The sequence below is a fragment of the Myodes glareolus genome, chromosome 11, assembly GCF_982192425.1.
Source record: "Myodes glareolus chromosome 11, mMyoGla1.1, whole genome shotgun sequence".
NCBI lineage: Eukaryota > Metazoa > Chordata > Mammalia > Rodentia > Cricetidae > Myodes > Myodes glareolus.
This window is the reverse complement of record NC_142036.1, coordinates 66,829,795-66,856,521: the sequence shown is the minus strand read 5'-3', so window position 1 is coordinate 66,856,521 and position 26,727 is coordinate 66,829,795. Positions and strand designations below refer to the sequence as shown.

At 47.1% G+C, this 26,727-nt stretch overlaps 3 protein-coding genes across 8 annotated transcripts in view; 2 read left to right on the top strand and 1 right to left on the bottom strand.

Moving 5' to 3' along the window:
- Foxa1 (forkhead box A1) lies at positions 1-9,992 on the bottom strand. Of its 4 annotated transcripts, XM_085697607.2 has the most exons (3): positions 5,832-5,972; positions 4,968-5,316; positions 1-2,701 (listed from the first exon to the last, which is right to left on the bottom strand). In XM_085697607.2, the coding sequence occupies exons 2-3, from the start codon at positions 5,037-5,039 to the stop codon at positions 1,370-1,372; spliced, it is 1,404 nt and encodes a 467-aa protein (XP_085553733.1). In that variant the 5' UTR covers positions 5,040-5,316; positions 5,832-5,972; the 3' UTR covers positions 1-1,369. The 4 variants fall into 4 exon arrangements, with proteins under 4 accessions (XP_085553733.1, XP_085553736.1, XP_085553734.1 ...); XM_085697610.2 differs by lacking the exons at positions 4,968-5,316; positions 5,832-5,972 and adding an exon at positions 9,896-9,992; XM_085697608.2 differs by lacking the exon at positions 5,832-5,972 and having other exon boundaries at positions 4,968-5,452.
- On the top strand, positions 5,952-26,727 carry LOC148120522 (uncharacterized). 2 transcript variants are annotated; one of them, XM_087911795.1, is made up of 3 exons: positions 5,952-6,093; positions 19,284-19,355; positions 26,186-26,727. In XM_087911795.1, the coding sequence occupies exons 1-3, from the start codon at positions 5,952-5,954 to the stop codon at positions 26,692-26,694; spliced, it is 723 nt and encodes a 240-aa protein (XP_087767921.1). In that variant the 3' UTR covers positions 26,695-26,727. The 2 variants fall into 2 exon arrangements, with proteins under 2 accessions (XP_087767921.1, XP_087767922.1); XM_087911796.1 differs by lacking the exon at positions 19,284-19,355.
- Ttc6 (tetratricopeptide repeat domain 6) overlaps positions 21,509-26,727 on the top strand; it is a 154,267-nt gene continuing 149,048 nt past the window's right edge. The window contains exon 1 of one of the 2 annotated variants that reach the window (XM_087911794.1): positions 21,509-21,650. The gene's annotated coding sequence lies outside the window, so the exon portion shown is untranslated. The remainder of the gene's footprint in view (positions 21,651-26,727) is intronic. The other variant, XM_087911793.1, reaches the window with a different exon arrangement.

Here is a 26,727-nt window from a genome sequence, read left to right as displayed (position 1 = left end):
TTGTTGTTAACATCTGATTTATTTAAATTCCTTAACTGCAAATGATCGGGAACATATTCCACAGATTAAAATCTTGTATTATTTTTGTTACTTAAATCAAAATAGCTTCATTACAATCACATTGATAGAAATTAACATTTTTAAATTTGTAATTTTAACCATCATTTAAAGCAACCTCAGCTGTAAAGGAACAGGAGAAAACATGCAATAAATTAACATTGAGGAGGCGAAGAGGAATCCGAGTGAAACCCGCTGGTCTAAGACTAACACCACGTCCAGCTGTAGAAAGTGCGTTAACACTGGGTGAAGGAGCATGTGACGGCAAGAACCAAAATGGCCACGAAGGGGACTTTGGAACGTAGGACACGATTTTGCAATGCGTCTCTTATAACTTCTCTCTCCTCAATAATATACTTCCTTTTTTTTTCCCCTGCGGGGTATCCTTTAAATGGTATACATACACAAAAGCTAATTTTATACATGTGACCTCAGAATGAGATGACCATGGCACTCTGCAGGGCAAGGAGCAGAGTTAGAAGGGAATTGGTTCTCGGGGTCATGTGCGGGTGGAGGAGGCAAACGAGTGTGTAGGGGATCCTTGTAACTTGGTCAGGCAATTTTTGAAAATGTTGCACGTCTATTACCTATCTACCTCTACATGTTATGCAAAAGTGGACGAGGTCTTCGTATGTGAGCGTGACGAAGTCCACAGACAATATATATATATATGTATTTCATTTAAAGGCATCCACTATCTGAATGCATCGGAAATGTAAGCTGAAAACAAATGGCTCTCACGTATGTAACCTGTTTATACCTTACCGTGGCATCATGGCAGTACTGGTTTTCAGTACTCTCAAGAGCCCTTACTGCCTATTCGTTTCTTTACTGAGTTAAGAGTATTGCCACAGACCTGTAAACTCTTGTGATGGGCCAAGGTAAGGAGGGGCAACAACAACAACAAACAACAACAAAAAAAGCACAAACAAATAGTTTACAGACTTGACCATTTTCTTTTTTAAATAAGCCCTGCACAGACTAGGATGTGCCCACAGGGGAAAGACTGAACGGGGACAGGGCAAGGAAGGAGGAAGATTTTCTATATATACATTTATGGATCATTAAACTTCGCAGGAAAAAAAAATGTTGGTATGGAGTCGGTTGTATTTGTAATAATGCACACAACAAATGTTGAATACAATAATAAAAGTAACAGTCCTTTGCACTGGGGAAAATTGTGCATGAAAAAAATAAAAAGAGTTGGGATTTTTGTTATGTGGTTGGTTTGGTGTTGTGTGGTTTCGTTTGCTGTTGGTTTTTCTCTCCTGCTACCAGGTTGGTCATGCAGACAAACCCCTAGTCCTGGGAGCTAGGAAGTATTTAGCACGGGTCTGGAATACACACCTTGGTAGTAGGCCGGCTCCAGTGCTGAGGGCTCGATGGGGCTCCTTGCGGCCACTGAGGCGCTGCCAAGGGGCAGACTGGCGGGCAAGGTGGCACCATAGGGAGAGTACTGCAGTGCCTGCTCATAGGCCTTGAAGTCCAGCTTGTGCTGCTGCTCCGAAGAGGACATGAGGTTGTTGATGGAGAACGGGTGGTTAAAAGAGTAGTGGGGGTCCCCTTTCAGGTGCAGCTGCGATTCGTGGGGTGCCAGGCCGTGCGCCGGGTGAGAGGGGGGTACAGATGCCAGCGCCCCTGGCCCAGAGCTTATGGGGGGCGCCGAGGAAGAGGCTGGGGACTTCAACTCCGAAGCGCCCCCTGTCGCCGTGGCCCCGCTGTGGTCCAGAGTCTGGGGGCTGGCGGCGGGCCCGGGGGCCGGCGCGCCCTCTAGCTGACCAGCCTTTCCGTGCACACCCCGGTGAAGGGGCGACTCGGCGGGGTTACCTGCGCCGGAGGGGTCCTTACGGCTTTCGGGGCCACCCTTCGAGCCGCCTCCCCCGCTCCCGCCTGCGGCCCCCGGCTGCTTCTCACACTTGAAGCGCTTCTGACGGCGCAAATAGCAGCCGTTCTCGAACATGTTGCCGGAGTCCGGGTGCAGCGTCCAGTAGGAGCCCTTGCCCGGCTTGTCCGGGGACCGTGCCACCTTGACGAAACAGTCGTTGAAAGACAGCGAGTGGCGGATGGAGTTCTGCCAGCGCTGCTGGTTTTGACGGTAATAGGGGAAGAGGTCCATGATCCACTGGTAGATCTCACTCAGCGTGAGCATCTTGCTGGGCGCCTGCTGGATGGCCATGGTGATGAGCGAGATGTAGGAGTAGGGCGGCTTGGCGTGTGGGTAGCTGCGCTTGAACGTCTTGGCGTCGCCACCGCCCCCGGCCCGGCTGCGGCCTAGGTTGGACGGCGCGTACGCCATAGGGCTCATGCAGGGGTTCATGGCGGCCGCGTAGGGGCCCAAGCCGTTCATAGAGGCCGCGGGCTGCGCGCCCATGGAGCCCATGCCTCCCGGGCTCAGCGCTGCACCCATGGCCGTGACGCCAGCCGCCGTCATGCTGTTCATGGCGCCTGCAGAGCCCCCGGGCATGCCGGCCACAGCACCGGGACTCAAGCCGGCTCCTAGGCCCGGGTTGGCGTAGGACATGTTGAAGGAAGCCGGTGTCATGTTGCCGCTCGTGGTCATGGTGTTCATGGTCATGTAGGTATTCATGGAGTTCATGGAGCCCAGGCCGGAGTTCATGTTGCTGACAGGGACAGAGGAGTAGGCCTGGAGCGGAGACAGCGAGTGAAGAGGCCCCGAAGGGCGGGGTTAGTAGTGCGCCCAGGAGTTTGGCTGGCCAGAGGCGAGCCCCAGGGCGAGCGAACAACATTAGCTCAGGAACTCCCCAGCCAGGGCAAACTGTTGGGCGCCCTTCCCTGGCCAAGCAAAGAAGGCTTACTCGGCAGGGGGGACATCCTAGCGCTGCAGGCAGGAAAGATTAGCATTCACAGAAAATATGTCCCCGGGAAGATGCATAATCGCTTTACATGCCTGGATCTAGGGGTCCCCCTTCGGTTTCATCCACGGTAGGCTGTACCCAAGTATTCACCCCAGACCAGCCTGGACAAACTGCCTTTGGGCCAAATCCATTTTGAAACACGGAAAAGAGAATTTAAGTCTGAGCCTCTGCTTCTTCACTTCACCGCTAAGGTGACATAGGTTCCACACAGGCCTGCTGGGTGATCAGCTTGGCACCAGTTAGGCTACCACCCTGCTGAGGTCTGGCAGGCGCCTCTGGCCGCAGAGCAGTAGGCATTGTGTTGGCTGCTGTTAAACTCTCACCCATAGAGTAAATCGCCTATATACCCATAAGAATCCCCCATCCCAATTACTCATCTCCCCACAACTGGCTTTGTCTTAAAAGTTGGTGCCAAAAGATGGCTTTCTGTCATTTTATTTAGAGGTAACGCTTTCCACCTACTTGTGACAATGGCAATATTTTAAAAGAAGAAAACACACCAGCTAAATAAAACCCCGAGGAAAAAAATAAATTGAAAATAACGTGTACAACAGAACAACGTGGAGCATACATTTATCTTTAACGTGACTACACACACAGCTCTGCAAGCTATTAAAAAAAACCTGCGTGAATTCTGTTACCTGTTTGCAGTCCTCTGACAACTGAAAAAAATGGTTGCGCGCACACACACACACACACACACACACACACACACACACAACTGATAGCTGCCCCTTCTACCAAAGCCTAGCCTTTGAAACTACATGAGTAGTTTGGAATAATTTCAAATTCCCAAGCCAAACTCTACTTACTTTCTCTCAGTGCTATTCTGCTTCCTAATTCTGGGCTTTGAGATGTAAGAAAGCTCTTTCCGTAGGGATCTGATCTTCTCTGGTGGGCCGAGAAGACTGTGTCAAAATTAAACCCCTGGAAGTGGCCTGAGCTCCTATTCAAATCACCAGCAAGTGGAATCCTCACCCTAAGCAATCCAGAGAATAGCTAGGCTGTTAGGAAATACAGAACCCTGACATATAACTGCTTATCTGGTAATCTAACAGACAATATTGATGTCCTTAAATGTATGTTCATCAGCAAATGTAACCCCACCTGAAAACATAAGAGGTGGATAGACCCAAAAAGGTATGCTTCCCAAATAAATACAACGACGAATAACTCAATTGACATGAAGGTATTTTCAGATTCTGTACTTTACTGTACAGATCTTAAAGTAGTTTTTACTTTGGTGTTTATTTTTTAGCCCTCTCTCCAAGATCGCAGGAGGCTTTCTCAGAAAGAGCTTTCTCTCAATAACGGTAATTAAACTTTTGGAGGAAATCGGCAGCTGTTTCTAGAAAAGTACTTTAATAGGTAGCGGCCCTGCCTGTACCTGATTTTCCTTGCAATGCTTTTGTGCACAATGTAAAACAAACCCCGTGAACATGCCACCAAGGGGACAATGAAGAGAAACAGGTTCTTGGCCCTGAGTTCTGGAAAATTATTCGGTTCGCACTAGCGCCACCCAGCGGTTCTAGAGAGAAACGCCCACACTTTTCTATAAACTGGGCTTTTGAAGAGTAAGTTTTATAAAATTTAAAAATCCTTCATTATGAAGAAATCCAACTTCCGCGGCAGATCATTTTTATCCAAAGGCGTTGGCAAATTTAGTGGCGGGACCCGGAGGCCGTCCACTGAGCGAACACCAACTCTCCGAGATGCTTTTAACTCCCGGCCAGAGCCCGCCGGCCACCCCGCGGCTCCCGGGGCCAGGTTCCTGCTCCCGCTCTTCACAGGGCAAAGGCAGGTGCTTGCCGGAGCGGGTGTTTTCAAAGCTCAGAGTTTCCTAAAACTCTCTGCTCGCTTCAAGCGCCAGGACCCAGCGCCCAGAGAAGCCGGGCGGGGGCCACAGTGGGAGCGGCGCCTCGGGCCAGCCGCCCCCAGCCTGCTCGCCCGCCCCAGTCCCCGCAGGCGCCCACCTCGCCGGGGTCTCCCCGGACACCGACTCTAGGGACGCCCCGCCGCCTCCCCGCCTCTCACCTCCTGCGTGTCCGCGTAGTAGCTGTTCCAGTCGCTGCTCTCATGCCCTTCCATCTTCACAGTCCCTAACATCCTGGAGCCACCCTGCCCGGCACAACCATCCAACCCTGTGCGGAGCGACGGGCGGGTGCGCTGCGCGCGGCAGCGGGGGAGGGGCGCGGGGCCGCGGCGGTCACCCGAACGCTGGAGGGCCCAGCGCCACCCCAGCGAAGAGGAAGCCGATCGCTGCGGGGCGCGGCGTGCACGGCGGCGGCGGCGGTGGCTCGGCGGGAGGGGACAGCGCCGGGGACGGGAGGCGGCCGCGCAGCGCGGCGCCCGGCAGCGCCTCCGCGGGAAGTGAGCGGGCGGCCTGTGCGAAGCAAGTGCAGTTGAGCTGATGTGGATCTTACGTCGCTGGAGTGCCCACCTCCTCGTCCTCTCCCCATTTGTCCGCCGCACAAAGACGCTCGCACCTACAAAGCCCGAGGTGCACCTGCGAGGCGGCCGCCCGCCAGTCCAGCCGCCGCGCCTCCCGCCCCGCCGCGCCAGCGCCGCACGCCCCCCGCGCCCCTCCCGCCAGCCCCCTCCCCCCCTAAACCTGGCCCTCACTTTGTTTACAAAGCAGTGTAATTGGTTTAAACCCCGAGGCTAGGGAAAGAGGAAAATGGGGCGTGTGTGTGTGTGTGTGTGTGTGTGTGTGTGTGTGTGTGTGACCCCCGTTGGAAAAGAAAAAAAAAGAAAAATAGGCGGTGCCTGGAGGACAGGCCAGGGCTTTAGACCAGAGCAGTGCTGCGGGAGAAGGACCGGGGTGGTGGCGTCAGAGCCCCAGCGCAGGGACCGTGCTCGCTGAATGACCCCGAGTTCCCTCCCGGAGGCGCTCACTACCTTATGGACTAGACTGCTACTGGTTCTTGGTTCCTCGGCTCCTTTGCTCCTCCATCCCGATTCTAGACCCAAAGTTCTACCCTGGGAGACCACCCCCACTTCCCGGTCTTCGGGCTTGTAATGGGGAAAAGCCCCACTTTTGCCTCGTCACTAGAAACCCGGTCATCTGAGTCAGTCGAGCAGGTGACGTTAGGCCGACCTGGGCTCCTGGCTAGCAGAACGGCGGCGCTGCCACGAAACTCGTACCTGCGGCTAAGAGCAGGTGAGTCACAGCACCGTTTTATATTTTTATGACATAACTTTTTTTTTCTTTCCGCCTCAGTCCACTCCACTCCCCTTGTCATCTGCAGCGATCAGAAAGAGGAAGAAACTGAGAGCAGATGTTTGTGTGATAGGGCCTGCCTCTCTCTCTGCCGGGCTCCTCCTCCCACCCCCCTTCTGCAGCCTCCGGGACCGAGCTGGAGGCGACCGTCTGGTTTCTGATAGAGAAAGGTCAGTGGGAGGGGACATCTCCCTAAACACCGGCAGAAACTGGGAGCACAAGGGCTTGGGTGCTGGAACGCGTCTGCCACGCTAAACAAGGTGCCAGCACGAAGCTCGAGTCAGCCCACAGTAGTACCCGGTATCTAACCTGAAGGAGAGGGGCTAGGGTATCAGGCTTTCAAAAGATCCCGCACGACTGTGGGAAATTCTCCCCCACTCAAAGTTCTTGCCTCCTTCCAGTTCTTCCTAGGTAGTGGCTTGTCCTCTTGTCACGCGGAAAGAGGCTAATCAAAGAGATTCGGCTGGGTAGACAGAGTCTGTGATCGGTTCAGAGACGGTGCCTACTTCTGAGTGACCGACAGCATGTGTCTGTGAACGTGTCTAACTACCGAGTGCGTTTCTAAGTGAATGTGACCGGTGACCCTGTGTGTGTTGCGCCAGGCTGTAGATTTACCACATTTCCTTTAGAAGAGCTATAAAGTAAACGCTAAAGTGACCAAGAAACTAAAATATTCTTATTTTGCCAAGTCTTTTTTTTAAGGCCATTAATCTCATTTGAAGGAATGCGTTTTTACTTGTCTTCCAAATAGATACCCCCCCCCATTACCCCGCGCTTTGTTCTTTTAAATCTTTCTTCCTTGAAATCTGGCAAGAGAATCACGTTAAATCCTTGAACCAAACAAATCTTTTAAATCAGCAGGGGAGCAGAGAAGGTGAAGATGTGTAGTTAAGGAAATAAGAAAGATAAAAGCATTGGGTTACAATTCCCTTTTGAACAAAAAGTGTGTGTGTGTGTGTGTGTGTGTGTGTGTGTGTGTGTGTGTCTGTAGACATCACGTTGTAAGCATAGGAATGAGAGTACAATCACATCTCCCTAGAACTCGGCAGAGAGCAGACAACCCTCTCCTGTAGCCTGCTCTTGTGACTAGAAGTCACTCCCATTAGTTGTGTAAATGTACCTGTGGGTGTATGCCAGAAGCTAATTCTTTTGTGCAAAGTTCCCACCGACAGCAGGATCCGTTTCATTTGTAAAACACACGGACACTTAGCTTCCTCAGTCTGGTCCTGGGGACTTTCAGGGCCAGGAAGCTTCCTTGTTCCTTCGTGGCTGATTCTCTGATGCCCTTCTGGGCTCTTCTACAACACCTAGCATGACTTGGACATTTCCTGAGGGAAGTAACAACTTAGTAATAGCTTTATATAGTGCATCAAAAGCTGATGACTTGGGGGGGGGGAGGTGCCCTGTCACATGGAAGGGGGTTGATTAAAATATCACAGGTTCTTTCAGTCTGTTTCCCAAATCTACTACCCCCCCCCTTTCAAGTCTACCTAAAAGGAGAAAGGGTTCATTCATAGCATGAAACCACAGTGAAATTTCTTGCTAGTGTCTTCAGAATCCAAGACTGGTGGTATGGAATAGATTCTGGCCGGTTTAAAGCCTGGATTCTGGCGCTCTAGGGTCAGTGACCCGATTCCTGCAAACAGCTGCCTCCTGTAGGTATATTCTCTCAACACCGCTGGGCTAGACTGGATTGAACTGGAGAAGGCGTTAGGCGGCCAGGATTCAGTTTACTATCTGAAGTCACGAAGAAGGAAAAGCCAAAAGCCGTAGTTGGGTGACTTCTGTGCATTTAGTCTTGGCCTTTCTGGACGCCTAACAAATTCAGTTGGTGAAGTTTTAGTGAACCAAGTGGCCGGTTTCCCTCAGGTTTAAAAGTGAAACAGTAGGGTCACTTCTTTCCAAGTCTTTGATACTGCCTTCCCCCCACTTATGGCGGAGGGCAGGAGAGAGAGTGGAGGGAAGCTGACTTGTCTTCTCTTCAGTTGCTGGCTAGTTGGCCTTCGGATTCCGAGTCCAAGCCTCCTAAACCTTGCTTCTTCCTAACATCTTCCACACGTGGGCCCTTACGCTAGAGCAAAACTGGGCAAGTAAACCTGCCCTTTAGCTCTGGGGAACCGAGCGAACTCACAAGAAGTGAACTAGAGGGACTCTTCTGCGATGCCCCAAGCTGGAACTTGCCAAGTGAGGACCATAGGCCACAGACTAAGGTGCTCCAGGTAGGCCAAAGGGGTAAATCGAGGAAGCCAGGGCAGCCAGGAAGGTGGCCTTCCTTGTTACTTCAGTCTGTTTAAGCCCTTGGGGTCTGCTCAATGACAAGGTCCCCTGACCAACTTGTCTGCTTTAGCCTACCCTTCCCAGATTGATCTGGCCTTTCCCACAGCTATTCATGGGGCAGAGGGACACAGAGGATACGGGATGAAAGGAGGAGAAATGACCGTAGGACCCTGTCTTGGGACCAACTGGTGCCTTTGGTGCTCCAGTGTGGCTGAACTGAGAGGTGGGCGGAGTGTAGAACCTTGAGCGGGACCTCCTCTGTGGTGCTACCGCTGAAGTCTCTTGAGGACTCCCCCTCTGGGTCTCTCTAGCCTGTCCCGTTTCCTGGTCCTACCTCTCATCTCAGGACTATCGCCAGGTCAAGGCCGCGGTGGCCAAGCTTGGTGCTGGGTGGTCCGAGTTCCTCCGCGGGCCCCGCCCCCCACCAGATAAGAAGCTTAAGTCCTTCTCCAGTCCGTGTGTGTGTGTGTGTGTGTGTGTGTGTGTGTGTGTGTGTGTGTGTGTAGGTGGGTGCGGGGAATTAGGCTCGAAGTCTAATTCTAAAGGCCAGTGGTCTTTAACTGGGTTCAAAGTCGACTTCGACTAGGACCAGCTCCGGGCTGCACCCGGCAGGCTACACTGGAAGCATCCCTTGGTACTTGTTTGTGCTTTGTCCTGACGGTTTGAGGTGCGCGCGGCTTGGGAGGTCGCCTGAGTGCCTTCAGCAGCCAACCTTGGTCTTCCATGGCCAGGGGCCCTGGCCAGCGGTCTTCACGACTACCCAACCAGGGTAAGCTCAGGACAAGCACTCGGGGGTCCTGTTCTATCACTGCTTAACCCCCCCCACTTTTCTGCCCTCACGCGTTCCTTTTTACTCTTTCTTCTGCCATTAAATCCTCATTAAGGAATCAGTTCACGGCGAGCAAGACGTCCAGTCTCCAGTCGGTGGGAGTCCTGGGGCCACTTGACTGGCCTTGTCTGGCCAGTGCTATAACCAGATCCTTTATTGCTCTGGGCTGCAAACCTGTCCAGGTGTGCCTTTGCGCTACACGTCCGCATATCCAGAGCCTTCGATAATTTTGCTGAAAATAAAAACAGGCATTGAGTTTGTCAGTTGCTCCTTGAGTTGCCGCCAGGTTTCAGAAGGTCCCTGGAGTCCGTGATCCGGGCTTGTCCGCAGCCGGATGTCTAAGCCGGAGCTGCTCCCCACCTGGCCTCGCCCGCGGGCGACAAAACCGTCAGTCTGGCCGTGAGAGAGCTTCACCTTGCCAAGATCAACTCACATTTTCATGTATTCAAATGAGAAATGTTGGGAAGGAACACTTGCCTCTTCGGGCAATCCACAGCCTTGGAAGGAAAAGTTAAGCGTCCCACAGTCCCTGGAGAAAAATGTTACCTCCATCCCTCCATGAGCTTCCAAGGTTCCTCTCCCGTGCCTCCCCTCCCCCGCCCTCCCCACCGCGGGCACACCTGAATCCCCACGGACCTGTTGCGATACTCCTCCTGAAAGTTGGCTACTACTTTTTCATATCCATCAGCTGAGTTAGTTGGAAGATCTGTTCAGTCCCAGTCAGTCCCTTCTTCCTAAGCCAGCCCCTGGTGAGGGGTGAGTGGGGCACACTGGCCTTGGGTGGTTCTCTAACTTAAAAAAAAAAAAAAATGAGAGGCTTCTAAAGGAAAGATGGAGAGTGCTTGCTTCACATAAAGAGTTAGAAAATCAAGTTTTCCCACGTGATGCCTCTGAAGAGAACTGAAGGAGGGAGGGTCAGCTATCCTATTGTGTGTCACAGACCGGGCGGAGAGCTTTGAGATACTAACGTTTTCCACCTGTGCCCAGGTGTTCAAGAACTTGGGGGAGGGTTGGTCCAGGCTTGAAATTCACAGGATGAACGCCCACCCTAACAGGAAGCAGTCGCGGAAGCAGAGGGCTCTGAAAAGTCAAGAAGTTTCATCTTTGGTGTCGAGGGTAGCAGCTTAACCATAATCCTTTCCCAAGGGCAAAAAGTAGCCAGGTATCTAGCTTCCTCATGCCTGCCCTGCACCCCTTCAATTCATGGGAGTCCCCCACTTTCCACACACCCAGGAGCTTTTTCACATCCCTTAGTCCCCTCTGGTGGTTTAATTTTGCTTATTCAAATGCGATTAGCCTCACATTTACATAGTTCTATATAACGGATGATTTTGAGACAATCAAATGAATCATATCCTATATTTACAAAAGCAATAAAGAGCTTGTCGTTTGCCCATCATATTTGTGTCCTGATCCCCACCCCCTCTGATTTCAAGACCAAATTACTGACATGACATGGGGAGGTTATATATTTTTTTTGTCAAAAATTAAAATTTGATTGGTGAGCAGTTTGAGGTGGCTGCTTCTGCTGTTCCCAGTAGCTATACTGCAGCTGTCTGATTGCCACAGTGACACAGTTATTTGTAACTTTAAAATCTTTCTTTGGCTTATGGGTCACAGAACGAAACTTAGCTCTCATCTTGCAACAGGCTTGTTTCTAAACAGAAAAGTATAGGAAGAGGTGTCCCGGGAGCCATTTGCTTGGGTGGGATCCTAGGGAGCAGGGCCTTGGAGTACTTGCTAAGTGGTGTGATTTGGATCCTATGGTGTTCCTGGATCAGAATAAGGACACTCTGGCCACAGTTGGGCATTATGGGTGTTAGTGAGCCCTAAGCAGCTCCCAGAGGGAGAACTTTACAGACTTTACCTAACTTAGCTTTGTCCTTAAGCTCTAAGTCTTGCTTTAGAGTCCTGCAATGTTCTTAGCATTCCTATACAACAAACTCCCCTCCCCACCCACCCCAACCCCAGAAGGAAAGAATTACTAACGTTCTCCTTCCTTAAGTAGAGGCTGGAGCAGAATTGACTAGCCCTGAGGTTGGCCTGACTGGCTTCAGGCAGGGAAAGGTTCCCGAATTTAGACAAGGGATCCAGAACCACCGGTGAGAAGGAGGGAGATCCTCAGACCTTGAGTTTCAAACCTCTTGGTTCTGCTCTCCCTGGGTCTCAAAATAAACCACCAGTCAACATCAAATTGAAATGCTCCCCTTACTCAGCTCTCTTGACATGGATAGAGTCATACCCACCCAATGCTGATATAGGTTTGTCAGTGAACTAAGCAAGTTTGTCACCTTTGCTCACTGTGAGAACACAGGGACAGCAGCACATATCAATGGAAAATATTGATTAAAAGTTAACCCCATCAATTTCCCATCAAGCAAAACGTTTTACTCAGAGCATTACAGGAAATGTCGGGTTTTTAAATAATGTGTTTAAACTGGCAAATAAATAAAGTCGAGCCCACGCAGTAAGGAGGAAAAAATCTGGCAATAGAGTCCTGTGCTACACTGGGTGCAGAGTTCTTGCTGGGTTCCACCCAGCCTTGGCTGCTCCCTGGGGTGCCAGGGCTGCCCAGCAAGGGTTTGCTCAGTGACAGTCACCTTCATTTCCTACTTCTCAGTGGGCCTTGGCAGAGGGAGCCCAAATTACCAGAGTTGGCCTCTACTATCCCTCTACCTGTAGAATGCAAAGAACTGTAATCCACCATCTTTCTAGAGTCTCCTAATGACTTCTCTTAAAGAAACACCAACCTAAAACCTGCGGTGTATTTCGATGTACCAGCCAGAGAGTCCCCAAGTTAATTTTTCCTTCCCAAATTTTATTTGCCATGGAAATAGGCATTTGGAGAGTCATTATGAGAAGAAGCAGGCCTGCCTCCTCTTCCAGACTCCTCTGAGGATGCTGCGACTCTCCCAGCCACATCTGGTGCTCCCTGTCACTCCATCCCCACCAGGCATCTTGTGTTTTGTGCTGCACAGTCAAGGAAGAGTCCAATGAAACTTAGATAGAGTCAGACTAGCTTTGCACGGGGGGTGGGAGGGGTGGGGGGGGTAGGGGTGGGTGGGGGGAGATAGGATCCAGCAGGTCTGATATAAATTTGTTTTCCCAAACGCTTTTGAAGGTGCAGTGGGTTGGGGATTGCACTGCCCTTACCACACTCCCTCCTCTCACCAAGCCAAAAAATACCTTCTATTGTGAATCTTGGTTCCCCTCTGACCTCCCCATGACCACCCCCAACACCCCCTGCCAAGAGAAGTGGTTTCAATAAATAAAACCCAGTGAAGGGGTTGAAGGTCAGTTTACACTGCAGCTGGGGCTTCTAAAACCCCTGCAGGTGCCGGAATGGGGATGGAGCTGGTCACTCTCCTGAGAGACCAGGGAAGAACTGGAGACAGAGGCCACTCAGACTGAGGCACGTGTTGGAGGTGCAGTCCGGATCTGAGCACCTGGTGACTTTCTCAAGACTACAGGAACACAGACAGGTGCTAGGACAGTGCCTTTCCCCTCCAAATGGGAATCTTGGTCACAGTGCCTGGGTTTGGCAGTATTTGGTGGGGAACAAAGCCCGAGGGACTGTCGTGACAGACCTTTCCCACTTCCAGGAAGGAGGAAGCCGAGGAATCCCTAGGAACCTGGGAGGGATCAACTGTTCCAACTGTAGGGGTGGAGTGGAGTTTCTAGGGAACCCTCTCCACGAGAAGGCTGTGGAAGTATTGGTACCTGAAGCTTTCCTTCCTTCCTTCCCACTGAATATTCAGCTTTGTAATCTATGACTCTTGGTAAATTCTGGGCAAAATGCTTCCTGCTTTCCCTTGTCCCTATCTTCAAAGTCGGCCATTGCAGCAAGAGAGAGTTCAAGGGTTGGGATCAGATGTGAATTCCGGTGTATATTCTGCAGGGGGCTGGCTCCTTCTGAGCCTCTTTTCCACAAAATTGGTCTACTAGAGTTCCTCTCATACCAGCTGACAGCAGGGCGCACTGGCCACAAAAGGTAGGGAGAGGGCTTCACAGGGGTCCAGGGTCATAGGCAGTATGGGATGCTGGAATGTGAGATCATGCAGGCTTATCATTTTAGTGTACCTCTCCTTCTCCTTCCAAGGAGTCTGCTTATGGTGACCAGTCTGGACTGTCCCTCCTGGCCATCCCAGTGGCATTCTTGAGTAGGAACAGGGCAGACTGTCCTTGGTGTCTCCTGAATCTTGTTGAACTCCCTATCTCTCAAGTTGTCAGGGACCTTCTTGGGGAACGAGGTTGAAGATATGATGGAAAATAATACATCTACTCCAGTGTGCAGAACCCAACTAGGCGAGCAGAACACATTTTCCCTTCCCTCCACTCCCTTTCAGAAAGGGGAAGCGACTTCCCAAGAGCCATGGTCCAGCTACCCTGGGTTCTAAAGGTCGCTCTTTGAGTCCAGGGTCAATGAGAGCTGTAGAGAGTGACAGCATGTTTCCCTCTTGTGCTCTCAGGATCCTATGGGGTGATGTAAGCCCTGAAGAAAGCCTATTTGGGGTTTAGATTCAGGGGGCATCACTAAAGGAGAAGGGGGCTAATGGAAGAGAAGAGTTGGGCCTAGTGAGGGTTTCCCTGGTATCTAAATTTAGGAAGAACTGACATGAGAAGGCCATTGATTAGTTCCTGTTACTTTTAGCTCATTCCCCTTCCCTTACTGTGGGCAGAGTTAGAAGGAAGCATTTACTATTCATCTAGAGAAGCATCACTTAGATATTTTCTAAAATCCCCAAAACCCAAGGTGTCATTATAGCAAGGTATCTTTATTTGCTGTCTGTAAGACTATTTGATTTAAATTCCCGTTTTTAAAAAAAGGTTTCTTTCTAGGAATGTAAGTCCATCTGAAATGAAGCAGGAACACTGGACTCGTGGTAGATCCGTCAAATACTAAAGATTATAAATATTACCTTGTGTGTACAAAAGGCTTAGTGAGGTCCTAAAGCTTAATTAAGAAAAAACAATACAGTGTGTGGAAAGACAAATCACAGGAGGGTTTCCTCAGACATAGACTCATCTGCTGGGTGAAGGCTTGTGAATGATTCACCCCTCCTACTGAGGGAATTTGAACGGTCTGGAGTTCAGTTGTGGATGGAGGGGCTCTCATGAATAATGTCACACAAATTTCAGGCAGTGCTTGGGTGGGCTAAGAGGGCTCTGAGCTCTGTGTGCAGGCTCTCATAAGTTTTTGACATCTGCCTCACTGAGTAATCAGAATGGGGGACAGGTAAAATATTTCCATCACTGGAGAGGAGAGAAAACAACACACCTTCAAAGTTTATGAATTTTTCCTGGGTCGACATTGGGGGAGGTGAGTACAAGGGAGTGGGCTGGGACACAGAAGTCTTAGGCGGTGATCTCTGGCTAAATGCAGCTTCTGTTTTTACAGCTTAGTCGGGGAGAGCTGTTAGTTTTTCTAAGCACAAACCGGGCATTCGTTCTCTAAGCTCAGTGTTTAGGCTACAAAGCCGGTACAACTGTCTTACATACCTACCTCCAGAAAAAGAATGGTTCTGACCTCAAACTCAGCAAAATCTTCAGTGCATTGCCACGCTTGGAACCCATCTAAGCAAAGCCCTTTGGAGGGCTGAAATGTAAGAGGAATGCTAAATGTCAGCCCCTACCTCCAAGAAAAATAAATCCATAATTCTCAGCCAAGTACACCTGCCTGTTTGTATCTTTTCTTTTCAATGGGTCGCTTTACTCTGAGTTTTCTTTCTGCTCCTTGCTTGCTATTTTTATCTTACCTAAGAACACTGAAATCAGACCAGGCGCCAGACTTCTGAGACACCCTGGGGAAGGTGGCTGGCTTCCTGAGGTCTGTTCCTGAACTCATTAAGCACAGTTAGAACCACCTCAGAGTTCAGGGCTGGGGAAAAACTGGCATAGGAGGTCACCACAGGGTGAGAGTGGGGACCAGTGTTGCTGGAGAAGGCTGGAGGGAGCCAGTGCTGGTGCAGATTGTAGGAAGGGAAAATTGCCACACAACATATACATTCCTATGGGGTAGTACAGTATAGAAAACATTTGGGGAAAGATTCTTCCGGCTGTTACCTCCCCGGGAAGCTGACCTTAATAGCTGATGATGTGTAGCTTCCCTGACTTTTAGGATCCCAGATGGATTTGGCTGATCTTGGGCAATGGTACAGAAATTTGAGAAAAGAGGGCAGAGTGAGAGGTAAGGGTTCCTGTCTCTGCCTTTCCTGGCCACATCTGTGGCTTCTTCCTTCAAGTCCTCTCCCAATGGGCAGCCTCTCTTGTACTTTAGCTCTCTCCAGAGTTTAGGTGATACCTGTTTAGTGTTTTCAGATACCGATCACCTTCTCAATTCCACCCATAGTGGTGTGAATAATTGTTTGAATTCTTTCTCTTTACCCCCACCCAACTCCCTTTTCTTTCAAGTAGGCCATTGTTCCCTCTGGAGATCCAAAGGGAGAGAAGAACCAGTCTTCAGCTATTTCCTGTGTCATCCTTTTAATATTGTAACTCATCCTGAAGTTTCATCGTGTTTCTTTTCGGCGTTCTGAGGTGGAGGGGCAGCCATGAGGGTTTCTGGGTGGCTGTGCTCTTGAAAGCAAGGCTACCTCTAGGTTGAGCACCAGAGCAAATTTGGAGGTAATCTGCTTTATACTCATCCCTTTAGTTTGGTGAAATGTATTTTATATCATTGCTAAGCCATTACTGTCCAAACCAAATATTAATACTATCCAAGATTGTGTTTACCTTGACCAAACTTACCTTGCTGTAAAACAAGGACTGAGACTTTTGCAAAGTTGTATTAGTGTAACCAGACCATGAACAAAGTCCAGCTTATAGGAGATGCTCGTTTACACGTTGAGAAAGACCAAGTATCTTTGGTTTCTCCATTTCCATAATGTTTAGTCCCATCTAGAGTTCAACATCTCTTCAGTTCTGTGACTTGATAACCATTCAGTATTATCTAATACTAGGTCGGTGATGTTATCTGGGTGTGACTGTTAATGAGAGTTCTGTGTACCTGACACCATACTAGACATTAAGGACACTAAATTTTAAAGTATTTGTATGTATTTTACTTTATGTGTGTGATTATTCACCCATATGTATACATATGCACCGTGTGCAGCTTTGCACCCACAGGAATCAGAAGACATCAGAACCCGGAGCTATGAATGGTTGTGAACCAGTATGTGGGTAATGGGAACCTAACCCAGGCCTTTGGAAAGAACTAGTGCTCTTAGCTACTGAGTCATCTCTCTAGCCCAACGATATAAAATTTAAGGCAATATTTTTGCTTACAAATGATTAAAACAATTCACCATAGCAACCATGGTGGCTCACAGCTTTAGACCCATGGAGGGCTGTAGCTAACAGAAAGACTGAGACAGGAGGCTTACTTAAGATTATGAATTGAGTTCAGAGCAGCCTAGGGAATTAACAAGAGTCTATCTGAAGAATAAACAACAAACCAAAAAGAAAAAAAAATCAATATTTAAAATTTTTGTATGTCTCTACTTTGAAAAAGGTCATAAAATGAAATATCTGGGTTAGAAGATACTTAAGAAGTTAGGACTTTAAGGTATGTCATTCCCTGACATCTAGCAGGGTGCTGTTAAAAATCTCTGGGTGATCCTGTTCTCTTATACATCCTGCATTGCTGTGGGACAATGATCTTTTATCCTGTCACTTGTATTATTTTTAATAAATACTGTTTGGCCAGTAGCCAGGCAGGAAGTATAGGCAAGGTGACAGCAACCAGGCAGGAAGTAGGGGCGGGGCAATGAGAATTCTGGGAAGAGGGAAGTTTCAGTCTGCAGTTGTCATCCAAATACAGAGCAAGCAAGATGTGACTGCCTCACTGAAAAAGGTACCAAGCCACGTGGCTAACACAGACAAGAATTATTGGCTAATATAAATTATAAGAGTTAATAAGAAGCCTGAGATACTAGGTCAATCAGTTTGTAATTAATATAGACCTCTGTGTGATTTCTTTGGGACTTAACAACCGCGGGAACTGGACAGGACAGAAACTTCAGTCAACACTGTATGTGCTCTGCATTAGCTACTTTCCTTGTTACTGGGAGAAAATACCTGAGATGACACAATTAAGGAAAGAAGGAAAGATGAAGGATGGAAAGAAGGAAGGATGGACTTAGTCTCATAATTTGGTACATTTCATGATGGTAGGGAGGACTTAACAGCAGAAGGCATTGTGGCACGAGCAGGAGGCTGGCTAGTCACATTGCCTCTGCAGCCCAGAATGATGTCACTTAAGGTTACCTGATCTTCTACAGACATGTCCAGATACCTTCTTCTTTGGTGAGTCTATATTCTGTGAAATTGATGATCAATACTAACCCTTACACACTCCACTACTAACTGAAATTTGGGTGGTAAAAAATTTCAATTGTTTTATTTTCTATTTCTCTGTTTGTTAGTGGGTTGAATATGCTTCTACTGGCCACAGGATTTCTTTACTGTGGAATGGCCTGTTCCCACTTGTTTTGGCTTTTAAAAAATTTGAGCCTCTGTCTATTTTTCATCTACAAGGTTATTTTATGTTCTCATCTAGGAACTTGTGTGTGCTAGAGAAATGCTCTGTCACCTAGCTACACCTCAGTATTAGAAGATGCATCCATGATGCCCTGTCTGCTGTGAGTGTTACAGATTTCCACCAGGTTAATTGCATCATATGTTTGTTTAACTACATAGAATTAGAACTTCATGACTTCTGTGGTTTAACGCTTAAAAGTTTTCACTGCACAAGTCAAAAATCTTTAATCCACTTTAATTTTTGTTCAGAATATGAAGTAAAGACATAACTCCATTTTTTTTCCCAAATCTTTGAACTCTTGGGCAGACGTCAGTTATAAAAAAAATTTGAATTCTGCCTATAGAATTGGATTTGGACATCATTAGATTGTGACCCTTTGAAAGTATGGACGCTAAGATGTTCCATTGACTCCACCATGGCTTCCTGTGTATGAACCAGATGTAATTCCAAAAGCAGACAGCAAAAGAACTAACAGGCAGACACTGATGAGCCACAAGGATTGGTTTATATCATAGAATTCTCAGAACCTGCTTGAATAATTTTATTCTGCTCTTCTGAGTCAAATTCCCTCTCTTTAAGATAATCCCACAATTATTAGCATTTTAGTATGAAGCACTGCAAAAAGAATATGAAACGGCTTTGGACTTAAGATCAATAACTGACATCACTGTGGTGGTTTAAATGAGAATGGTCCCCAAAGGCTCATATAATTGGATGCTTAGTCCCTACTTGGTGGAATTGTTTTGGGAAGGATTAGGAGGTGTGGCCTTGTTGGAGGAGGTGTGGCCTTGTTAGAAGAGGTGTGTCCCTGGAAGTAAGCTTTGAGGTTCAAAAGCCATTCTCTCTCTCTCTGTCTCTCTGTCTCTCTCTCTGTCTGTCTGTCTGCTTTCTCTCCCCTTCTCTCTCTCTGTCTCTCTCTCTCTCTGTCTTCTCTCTGTCTTTCTCTCCCCTTCTCTCCCTCTCTCTCTCTCTCTCTTTCTCTTTCTCTCTCACTCTCTCCTTCTCTCCCACCCTCCTCTCTCTCTGCCTCCAACTTGTGGATAAGACATAAGCTCTCAGCGATTGCTTCAGTCGCATGTCTGCTCACCTGTTCTCATTTGTCCCACCACAATAGTCATGGACTCACCCTGACACTGTAAACAAGCTTCCAGTTAAATGCTTTCTTTTATAAGTTGCCTTGATCACGGTACCTCTTCACATCAATATAAAAGTAACTAAGACTAAATAACTAACCCGTACCTTCCTTCCTTTCTATCTTTCTTTTGGTAAAAACAGACCTAGAGGTTCCTAGCATAGGACCAGTGAGGGACTACCAGTGAAACTTGTGTTTTATTGAGCACCAAAGCTCATATAGTACTTAGCTCATGGATTGTATTTTCATATGGAATGAACACTGAATACTTTGGAGGTTTGGAAGCTGAGACTGTAAGCACAGAAAAGCAATTTCCTGTTGTCCTAACAAAGCTTCTTCCACGCTTACAGTGAAGCTGTCCTCCTGGAGCATCCACAGGGCATTTGGAGTCATGAGACTAATGCAAGGAAACCTCAGAAATGGTGAGCCCTTTTCTGCAGAATACTTTTCACTTGTGAGCATTCGGCAATCGTTTTTTGAATGTATCATGTGAGGGACTGAACAAACCTGCCATGTAAAATTATTATTCCATCTTTCCCTCCCCCAACATAATATTTTATTAATTATGTGGGAATTTCATACAATGCACCCTCAAAACACCTGCTTCCCATTCCTCTTGGATTCACCCTCCCACCCTTGTACTTCTCCCCCAAAAGAAAAACAAAACAGACAAACAAATAAAGCCCACCAAGTCCAATTTGAGTTGCCTGTATACTCATTGGAGCATGGCCAAACTCCCAGTTGCCAGCCCCTTAATAAAAACTGTCCCACAACAGAAGTCATCAACTGTGAAGAGCTACACTTATTATCACTGTCTTAAAGATGAGGATGAAGAAACCCTGACTGCTTTTATGGGATGGAAATTTCTCTCCTCAGTCCTGAGAATGCCAAAGTATACTTGCACAATTGGGCTGTTTCTGGGCTCATGTGGTTGTAGAGGATAGAGCATTCATCTGTCCCAACTTTATGTTATCTCCTTCCAGTGTCTGAAGCTTCATAGAGGATCTTCAAAGGTGACCATCTGTGATGACTTTGAAGTCACTGAGTGTTTTGTTGGGGGTGGGTGATAGAAAGTAGAGTGTTAACACACATTTGAGAGTCTGAGTGTCAGGTACTAAATAAATCACTTCAATTTACACTGTGTTACATTGCTTTTTCTTTCTTTTTTTTTTCTCCCTTTGAAATCAAGTTAGGGAACAGAATACAGTAGCTTTACTTATCACACTCACAAAACCCAAATAGCTACCAGCTAGAACAAAAAGAACATCACAAACCCACCCCTCCCCAAGGTACTTATTTGAGATCTCTTTTCTTCTCCCAAGATGTCTTAGTCAGGGTTTCTATTGCTGTGATAAAACACCAGGCCAAAGCAACTTGGGGAAGAAAGGCTTTATTTTTGTTTACTCTTCCACAACATTGTTTATTATGGAGAAGAAGAAAGCCAGGGATAGGAACTCAGAATGGGGCAGGAGCTGATGGCAGGGCCATGAAGGGTGCTGCTTGCTGGCTTGCTCCTGATGGCTTGCGCAGCCTGCTTTCTTATGGAACCCAGGACCCCCTCCCCATTAATCATTTTCAATTGAGAAAATTTGCTGCATGCTAGCGTGCAGCCAGCACTGTCTCTTGGAGGCATCTTCTCAATTGCACCTCCCTCCTCTCCAGTGACTCTAGTTTGTGTCTGACTAGCAAGCACAACCGCTAGGTGGACTTCTGTGGAGAGTACTTTCGTGTGTTTATTTGTAATAAATATATAACCCGAATGTGTAATATATAAACTGAGTCTGTAAGCACCAATATTTTATTCTGTTCTGGGATTATAATATGACAGATGCAGTTATGCTGATCTTCCCACATGATGGACTCAGGCACCATGGGCCCCTCTGTATCTGGTTTCTTTGACCAACATTGCAGGAGTGAGGGATTGCTGTGTTGCTGTTCCCAAAAGCAGAGCTAGAATCATTTCCCTTGGTACAAGCTGCTGTGTTTTATGGCTACACATTTTGCGAATTTTGCTTTTGACGAACATTTGGATTGTTTTCAATTTTTAGGCATATAGACGAAATGGCTAGGTTTTACAGTTTGTACTCTGTAAGTGCATCTTGCTGTTACCAACAGAGTTGCTGGGTGTCAAGTATGTGTATATTCAACTTTAATAGATAAGGGCAATCGTTGCTTCATGAATCACATGAGGAAAACTGAATACTGCAAATTTAAGAGTATTCTGTGAGTTCCAGAAACTTGGGTTGCAGGACGCAGAGTTTACGTCTCTTTAGAGTTGGGCTCATGGGGGGAACATGGCAGTACATTGGCGGGTATCATAGACTCCTTTCAAAACAAATGGTGTGTGTCTGAAGCCAAGATTAGTCTTTTAAAGGGATAAAGAAAGAAGGGGTAGTAAACGGTTCATTAAGCTGGGTGGTGGGCCAGTCTGGGAAAAGCAACTGTTGTATATGATGTCTCACTCGGCAGCCGTGTGGGATCCATTTCCAGCACTCGTTGAACAGAATCCACTGTGGTAGGGGTTGGGAGTGGGGCGTGTGCAGAGCTCAGGTACAGGAACCGCGAGGCAAGGCTTGTTGCTGGGCGACAAGGGAGCCGGCCCTTTCTTCCCTATTTAGCAGGCAGAGCCTGCCTGGCCTTGTGTCCCAGTGGTCTGTGAGGACATCTGGCCCATCACCATCAGCTGGGAGAAGGTCTGGGCTTCCTGCACCATCCAGGTAGGCAGAGACTGTAGATCCTAGTGCATGTAATTTCCCGAGGATCCTGGAGAGGCTGTGACAATTTGGCTGGTTCCCGCGCTCTCATCCTCTTTGTTAGATTCCAACTTCACAGAAGTCTGCATCAAACATAGGGCTGACTTTGAGCAGTGAATAGTGCCGGGATAGCCTCTGGGCTTCTGTGGTCTGGAAGTAAGAGTGAAAGGAAAACTTTTCGTGGGAGAAGGAGCACGGGTAGAAGAGGAGCTGAAGTGAAAACGCCAGCGGAAGTAGATAGATTGGGCTTTGGGGAACCGAGAAAAAAGGGGTGTAGACGGCAGAGATGAGGGATCAGGACAGTTGTGGGGAGTGTGTCAGTTAACACTGGAGGCAATTAATATCGCTGACCGTTTCTGCTGCCCTGAGCCAGGGTAGCTTGATTTGGACAAACCTTAACAACCTAGGGGAGAAATCCCAATGGAGTCTCTGCAGTTTCAGAATAGAAAGCAGTTTCTATTGTGTTCAGGTGTAAATGAGGTATATGAGCTAACTGCAAGGGTTCTTTGCAACTGAAGACTGCAGACACACACAATGCATCCTTTTGCAGACTTGTGTTAGAGAAATTCAAAAGGAGATAAGATTTTTTTTTAAACATTCAACTATAAATGAATATTTACAACTCTTTTCCTATTACGACTCTTTTCCTATTTACGACTTTAAATAGTAGTAAGGATTATAAGCAGCAAACTCCACAGAGGTATAGTCTATACACTGTGAAATCCACACAGGTCTACAGTTTGAGGAATTTTGACAGACATTCACACATTTGAAACAGTTACTACAATCAAGATGACTGAATTGCCTTTTCTGAATTGCCATTCACACCTGCTCTCATTGCTCTCCCCGCCAAGCAGCCACCGAGATCTGCTGTGTGACAGCACAGAGCCAGCTGTGTGTTCGGCAGTTTTAAGGAGGTGGTTATACACTTTTGTGAGTGGCTTCATTTACTCCGAATGGTGACTTGCCGGAACCCTTTTCTCCGTAGTTTACTGTAGTAACATGGGCTTTGTTTCTTTGTGTTTAAGACAGGGTGTCACCATGTAGCCTGGACTAACCTGACTGTGATCACCATCTTTGTCTCTCAAGGGCTGGCTTTACAGGCATGTTCCATCATGCTTGGCCTTGAAGTTTTGAAATCGGATACTGTAAATTGTCTAGATTTGCTTTTCCTTTTGAAAATTATTTTGATGATTTTAGGCCATTTGAAAATATCTTAGAGTTATCTTTTTTTCTTGTTAACAATGCCTGCTGGGGATTTTTTGCAGACAGTAGATGACAAGCCAACATATTCTGCTACAATCTTCAGAGAACATACAGGACACAGTTGATAACAGCTATCAGAATAGCTGGCTAACAGCAAAACATCTCCAGTTTGTATCAAAGCAAAGTAGAAAATGTAACAGAGCAGAACAGGAAAAAATCTGGAGTCCATCCCGGAGGGGTCAGTGTGGTATTGGGAGTTCTCCCTTCACAAAGACAAGAAGTGACCAGGTGACCAGAGCCTTGGCATAAGACAGACAGCTTCAGAAAATCTATACTCTACTTTCAGTAACAGACATTTTAAGGAGAGGAAGGAAAAAGAAAAAGAGGGAGGAGGGAAGACACTTTGGGCTGTAAATGAAAAACTCTTTTGCCAGCATTCTACCTGAGCACCAATGAGATGTCATTAAAAAATAAAAAGCAGGTGAACAAGCAGAGCCACAGTGGGATACTATTTTCAAATGATCCCTGCGGGTCCCAGGCACCCAGTGAGTTTCACTCTTAAAAAACTTAGAGCAAATGCTGCTACTGTAGTCTAAAAAGTGACCAGAATACATCTCAATTATGGGGAAGAAACTTCAAATCAGTACTCAGAGAGGGGGAACCTGAATGGGGCCAGCACCTTCAGGGGACATAGATAGAATGTATTGGAGTGTATCCAACACCAGTAAGGATTGCCCAGTGGGTAAGGCCAGCATTTGTGACCCAGCCTGGCCAAAGACCATCTCTCATGGAGAAGAGTATTCACCACCCAATACCTTGAAGAATGCCCATGGAACATCTGTGTATAAGACTGCCCAGGGGTGTGATAGGCATTTGGGAGTCGTGGAAGGAACAGGAGGGCGAGGAGAGTGAGGAGACAGACCATCCAGATGGTGTGCCTCTCACCCAGCCTCTCTCCTTCACATTTATCCGTCTTCTGTTTACTATCTCTTTCCAGTTTTACAGGCCAGCTCTGTCCTGTTCTGCTCGTGTTACTCCTCCTTTTCCCTTTACCCTCTCACTGGTCTTTTATTTTTCCATTGATAAGCTTTTCCCCAGAAGACTAGCTAACCTAGTCTGTGGGGTTCAGGCGTCTCAGCCTTCTCTGAGCTGGGGTTGCTTTAGACTATCTGATTGCGTTCCTCACCTCCCACTCATTCAACCTTTGGTCACAGTTGCCTCATCTCTCCTCTTTCCCCTCTTGTCTCCACCTCCTCTTTACCTCTCTGTCCTCTCTAACCACACACTCACTCTTTTTCCTACACACTTGCACCTCAGGATCTTAGCGTGCACCGTTCTCTCTCTCTTCCTTTACTTCTTAGAGTGTTGAGAGCTTAAGGGGCCGGTTTTTTATGTGACTAACACTGTGACTTTCATAGTTATATGAAAAGTTATAAGTTATACTTACCTTTTGATAGGATTCTACTCTTAGGGGAGTACTAGGACTGGGGTCTGATGTCCTCACCGCCGGGATGGCAGAGAAGGGTGGTGCCTCAACCTTACTACAACGTAATCCATCTTGAACACTGCAACTAGTCTCACTTAAAAAATTATAATTAAAAAAGTCACTCATTGGTCAACTCCAGGCGCAAGTATCAACATGAAACCCAATCAACATGAAAACAGTAACATGACTGCTCCAGAAATTATCAATTCCACTAATGGCTTCTCAGTGAAAGAAAATTAGATGTGGGCTGGTGTAACATGAGGGCCTGCCCAGACCACCGAGAAGCAAGATGTAACCTGCCCAGCTGTGAAAGGTACCAAGCCGTGTGGCTAGCATAGATTAGAACAATGGGTTAATATAAGCTACAAGAGCTAATAAGAAGACTGAGCTAATGGGCCAATCAGTTTTATAACTTATGGAGATCTCTGTGTGATTTTCTTTGGGACTTGCTGGCTGTGGGGTACTGGGTGGGACAGAAACCCCAACAAGCTGGCCCTCATATTACAGGCTGGAGAGATGGCTCAGTGTTTAAGAGCACTGACTGTTCTTTCAGAGGACCTGAGTTCAATTCCCAGCAACCACATGGTGGCTCACAACCATCTATAATGAGATCTGGTGCCCTCTTCTGGCCTGCAGGCATACATGGAGGCAGACTGTTGTATGCATAATAAATAAAATCAAAAAAGAAAATTAGATGTCATTTCAGATAAGGAATTCAAAAGAATAATTACAAATTATGTTCAGAGAACTTAAAAAAAGACACAAACCCCTGAATAAATCCCAAGATAACAAAAAATGCTGAATGAAATAGGAAGCCAATATAGGATATGAAAGTAGAATTCAATAAAGAGATAGAAATAGTAAAACAAACAAACTGGAAATGAAAAATTCAAGAAGTTAAATAAAAACCTCTATGGAAAAATTCACCAATAGGATGGATCTACGGGATGACAGAATATCAGGACTTGAAAGCAACATACAGGAGTTGAAACATTCAGTTAACTACAAAGATAAATTAATAAAAAATACATGAAGGAAACCTCTGAGATCTGTAGGGCACCACAGAAAACCTAAGTCTGTGATTCACACTGTGCTATCTTTCCTAGGACACCTATGCCTATCCACTCCAGATAGGGCACTACAGACCAACACAATGAATCCTCCCAAGTCAAGCCTAGAGAACCATTGAGTACCAGGGTTATAGAAAACAGATGACTCACAGGCAGCTGAATCACTGAAAAGCCCATTCTGCATGGGCAATGACTCATGAAAGCTGCATCCCCGGAGCTCCCCACAAGACCCACAGGCAGAAGAAGAGTCTTTCTCCAGCAGGGGTTAGTTACTGCTTGTATCATAGAGGGGAGGAGCCTTAGGATCTTGAAAGCATCATCAGTGCTGTGACTTGGAAGCTTCTGCTTCCTTCCTAAGCCTTACAAGCTTCCTTCCTTCCCTCCAAGAGGAAGGGTCATAATTTGGAAGAAATTGCTACATAAGACACAGACTTAGAGAAGAACAATTTCATTCTAAAGGCTTAGAAACATTCTCAATAAAAAAATAATAAAAATCACAGGAGAACATTTCCCAAAGCTAGAGGAAGAGATGTATATCCAGACAACATCTAGAACTTAACAGACAAGATCAGAAAGGAGCCTTCTCACATCATGTTAAAATTAAAATAATAAATACACAGAACAAAGAAACTACACCCAAACTTGCAAATGAAAAACACCAAGTCATACATAAAGTATGGGGTGGGATGGGGTCATCAGAATAAGAGGTGATTTCTCAATGGGAACTTTAATTTCAGAAAGAACACAGAAGCCTAACTACAAGCCGAAGACCAACCATATTGACCACACTGGCTATGTGAACACAGTGATGCTTTTCCCAGATGGATCCCTCTGTGCTTCTGCAGACGAGGATGGCCAGCCTATGCTCTGGGATCTCAATGCTTTGTGTTTAAGCCCCAACTGCTACTGGCTCTGTGCTGCCACTGGCCCCACTATCAAGATTTGGGACTTGAGGTTGTATGTGTGGGGAACCACTGTAGACAAACTGAAACAAGAAGTTACCAGCACCAGCAGCAAGGCAGAACCACCCCACTGCCCCTTCCTGGTGTGGTGTGCTGATGGCCAGACTCCTCGGGTTACACAGACAACCTGGTGTGAGTGTGGCCTGTGGTTATTGGAACCCACTAAAAGTTTAGGACAGAGTCTTAGAAATAAAACTGGATTTCTGAAAAAAAAAAAAGAAGCGGCAGTCAACCCAGCTTACTGTACCCCCAAACTCTCTGTCATAATTGAAAGAGTAATTTAAAAAAATCTCCAAAGTGAGGAAAGCAAAGTGAAT

Bases quoted from the DNA above. Each gene is read 5' to 3' on its own strand.
- LOC148120522 (XM_087911795.1), top strand. From the start codon at position 5,952: ATGGGGAAAAGCCCCACTTTTGCCTCGTCACTAGAAACCCGGTCATCT. The intron at 6,094-19,283 runs GTGAGTCACAGC...CCACGCTTACAG, and splicing joins GTACCTGCGGCTAAGAGCAG to TGAAGCTGTCCTCCTGGAGC. The intron at 19,356-26,185 runs GTGAGCCCTTTT...CTTTAATTTCAG, and splicing joins GCAAGGAAACCTCAGAAATG to AAAGAACACAGAAGCCTAAC.
- Foxa1 (XM_085697607.2), bottom strand. From the start codon at position 5,039: ATGTTAGGGACTGTGAAGATGGAAGGGCATGAGAGCAGCGACTGGAAC. The intron at 2,702-4,967 runs GTGAGAGGCGGG...TCTCCGCTCCAG, and splicing joins ACTACGCGGACACGCAGGAG to GCCTACTCCTCTGTCCCTGT.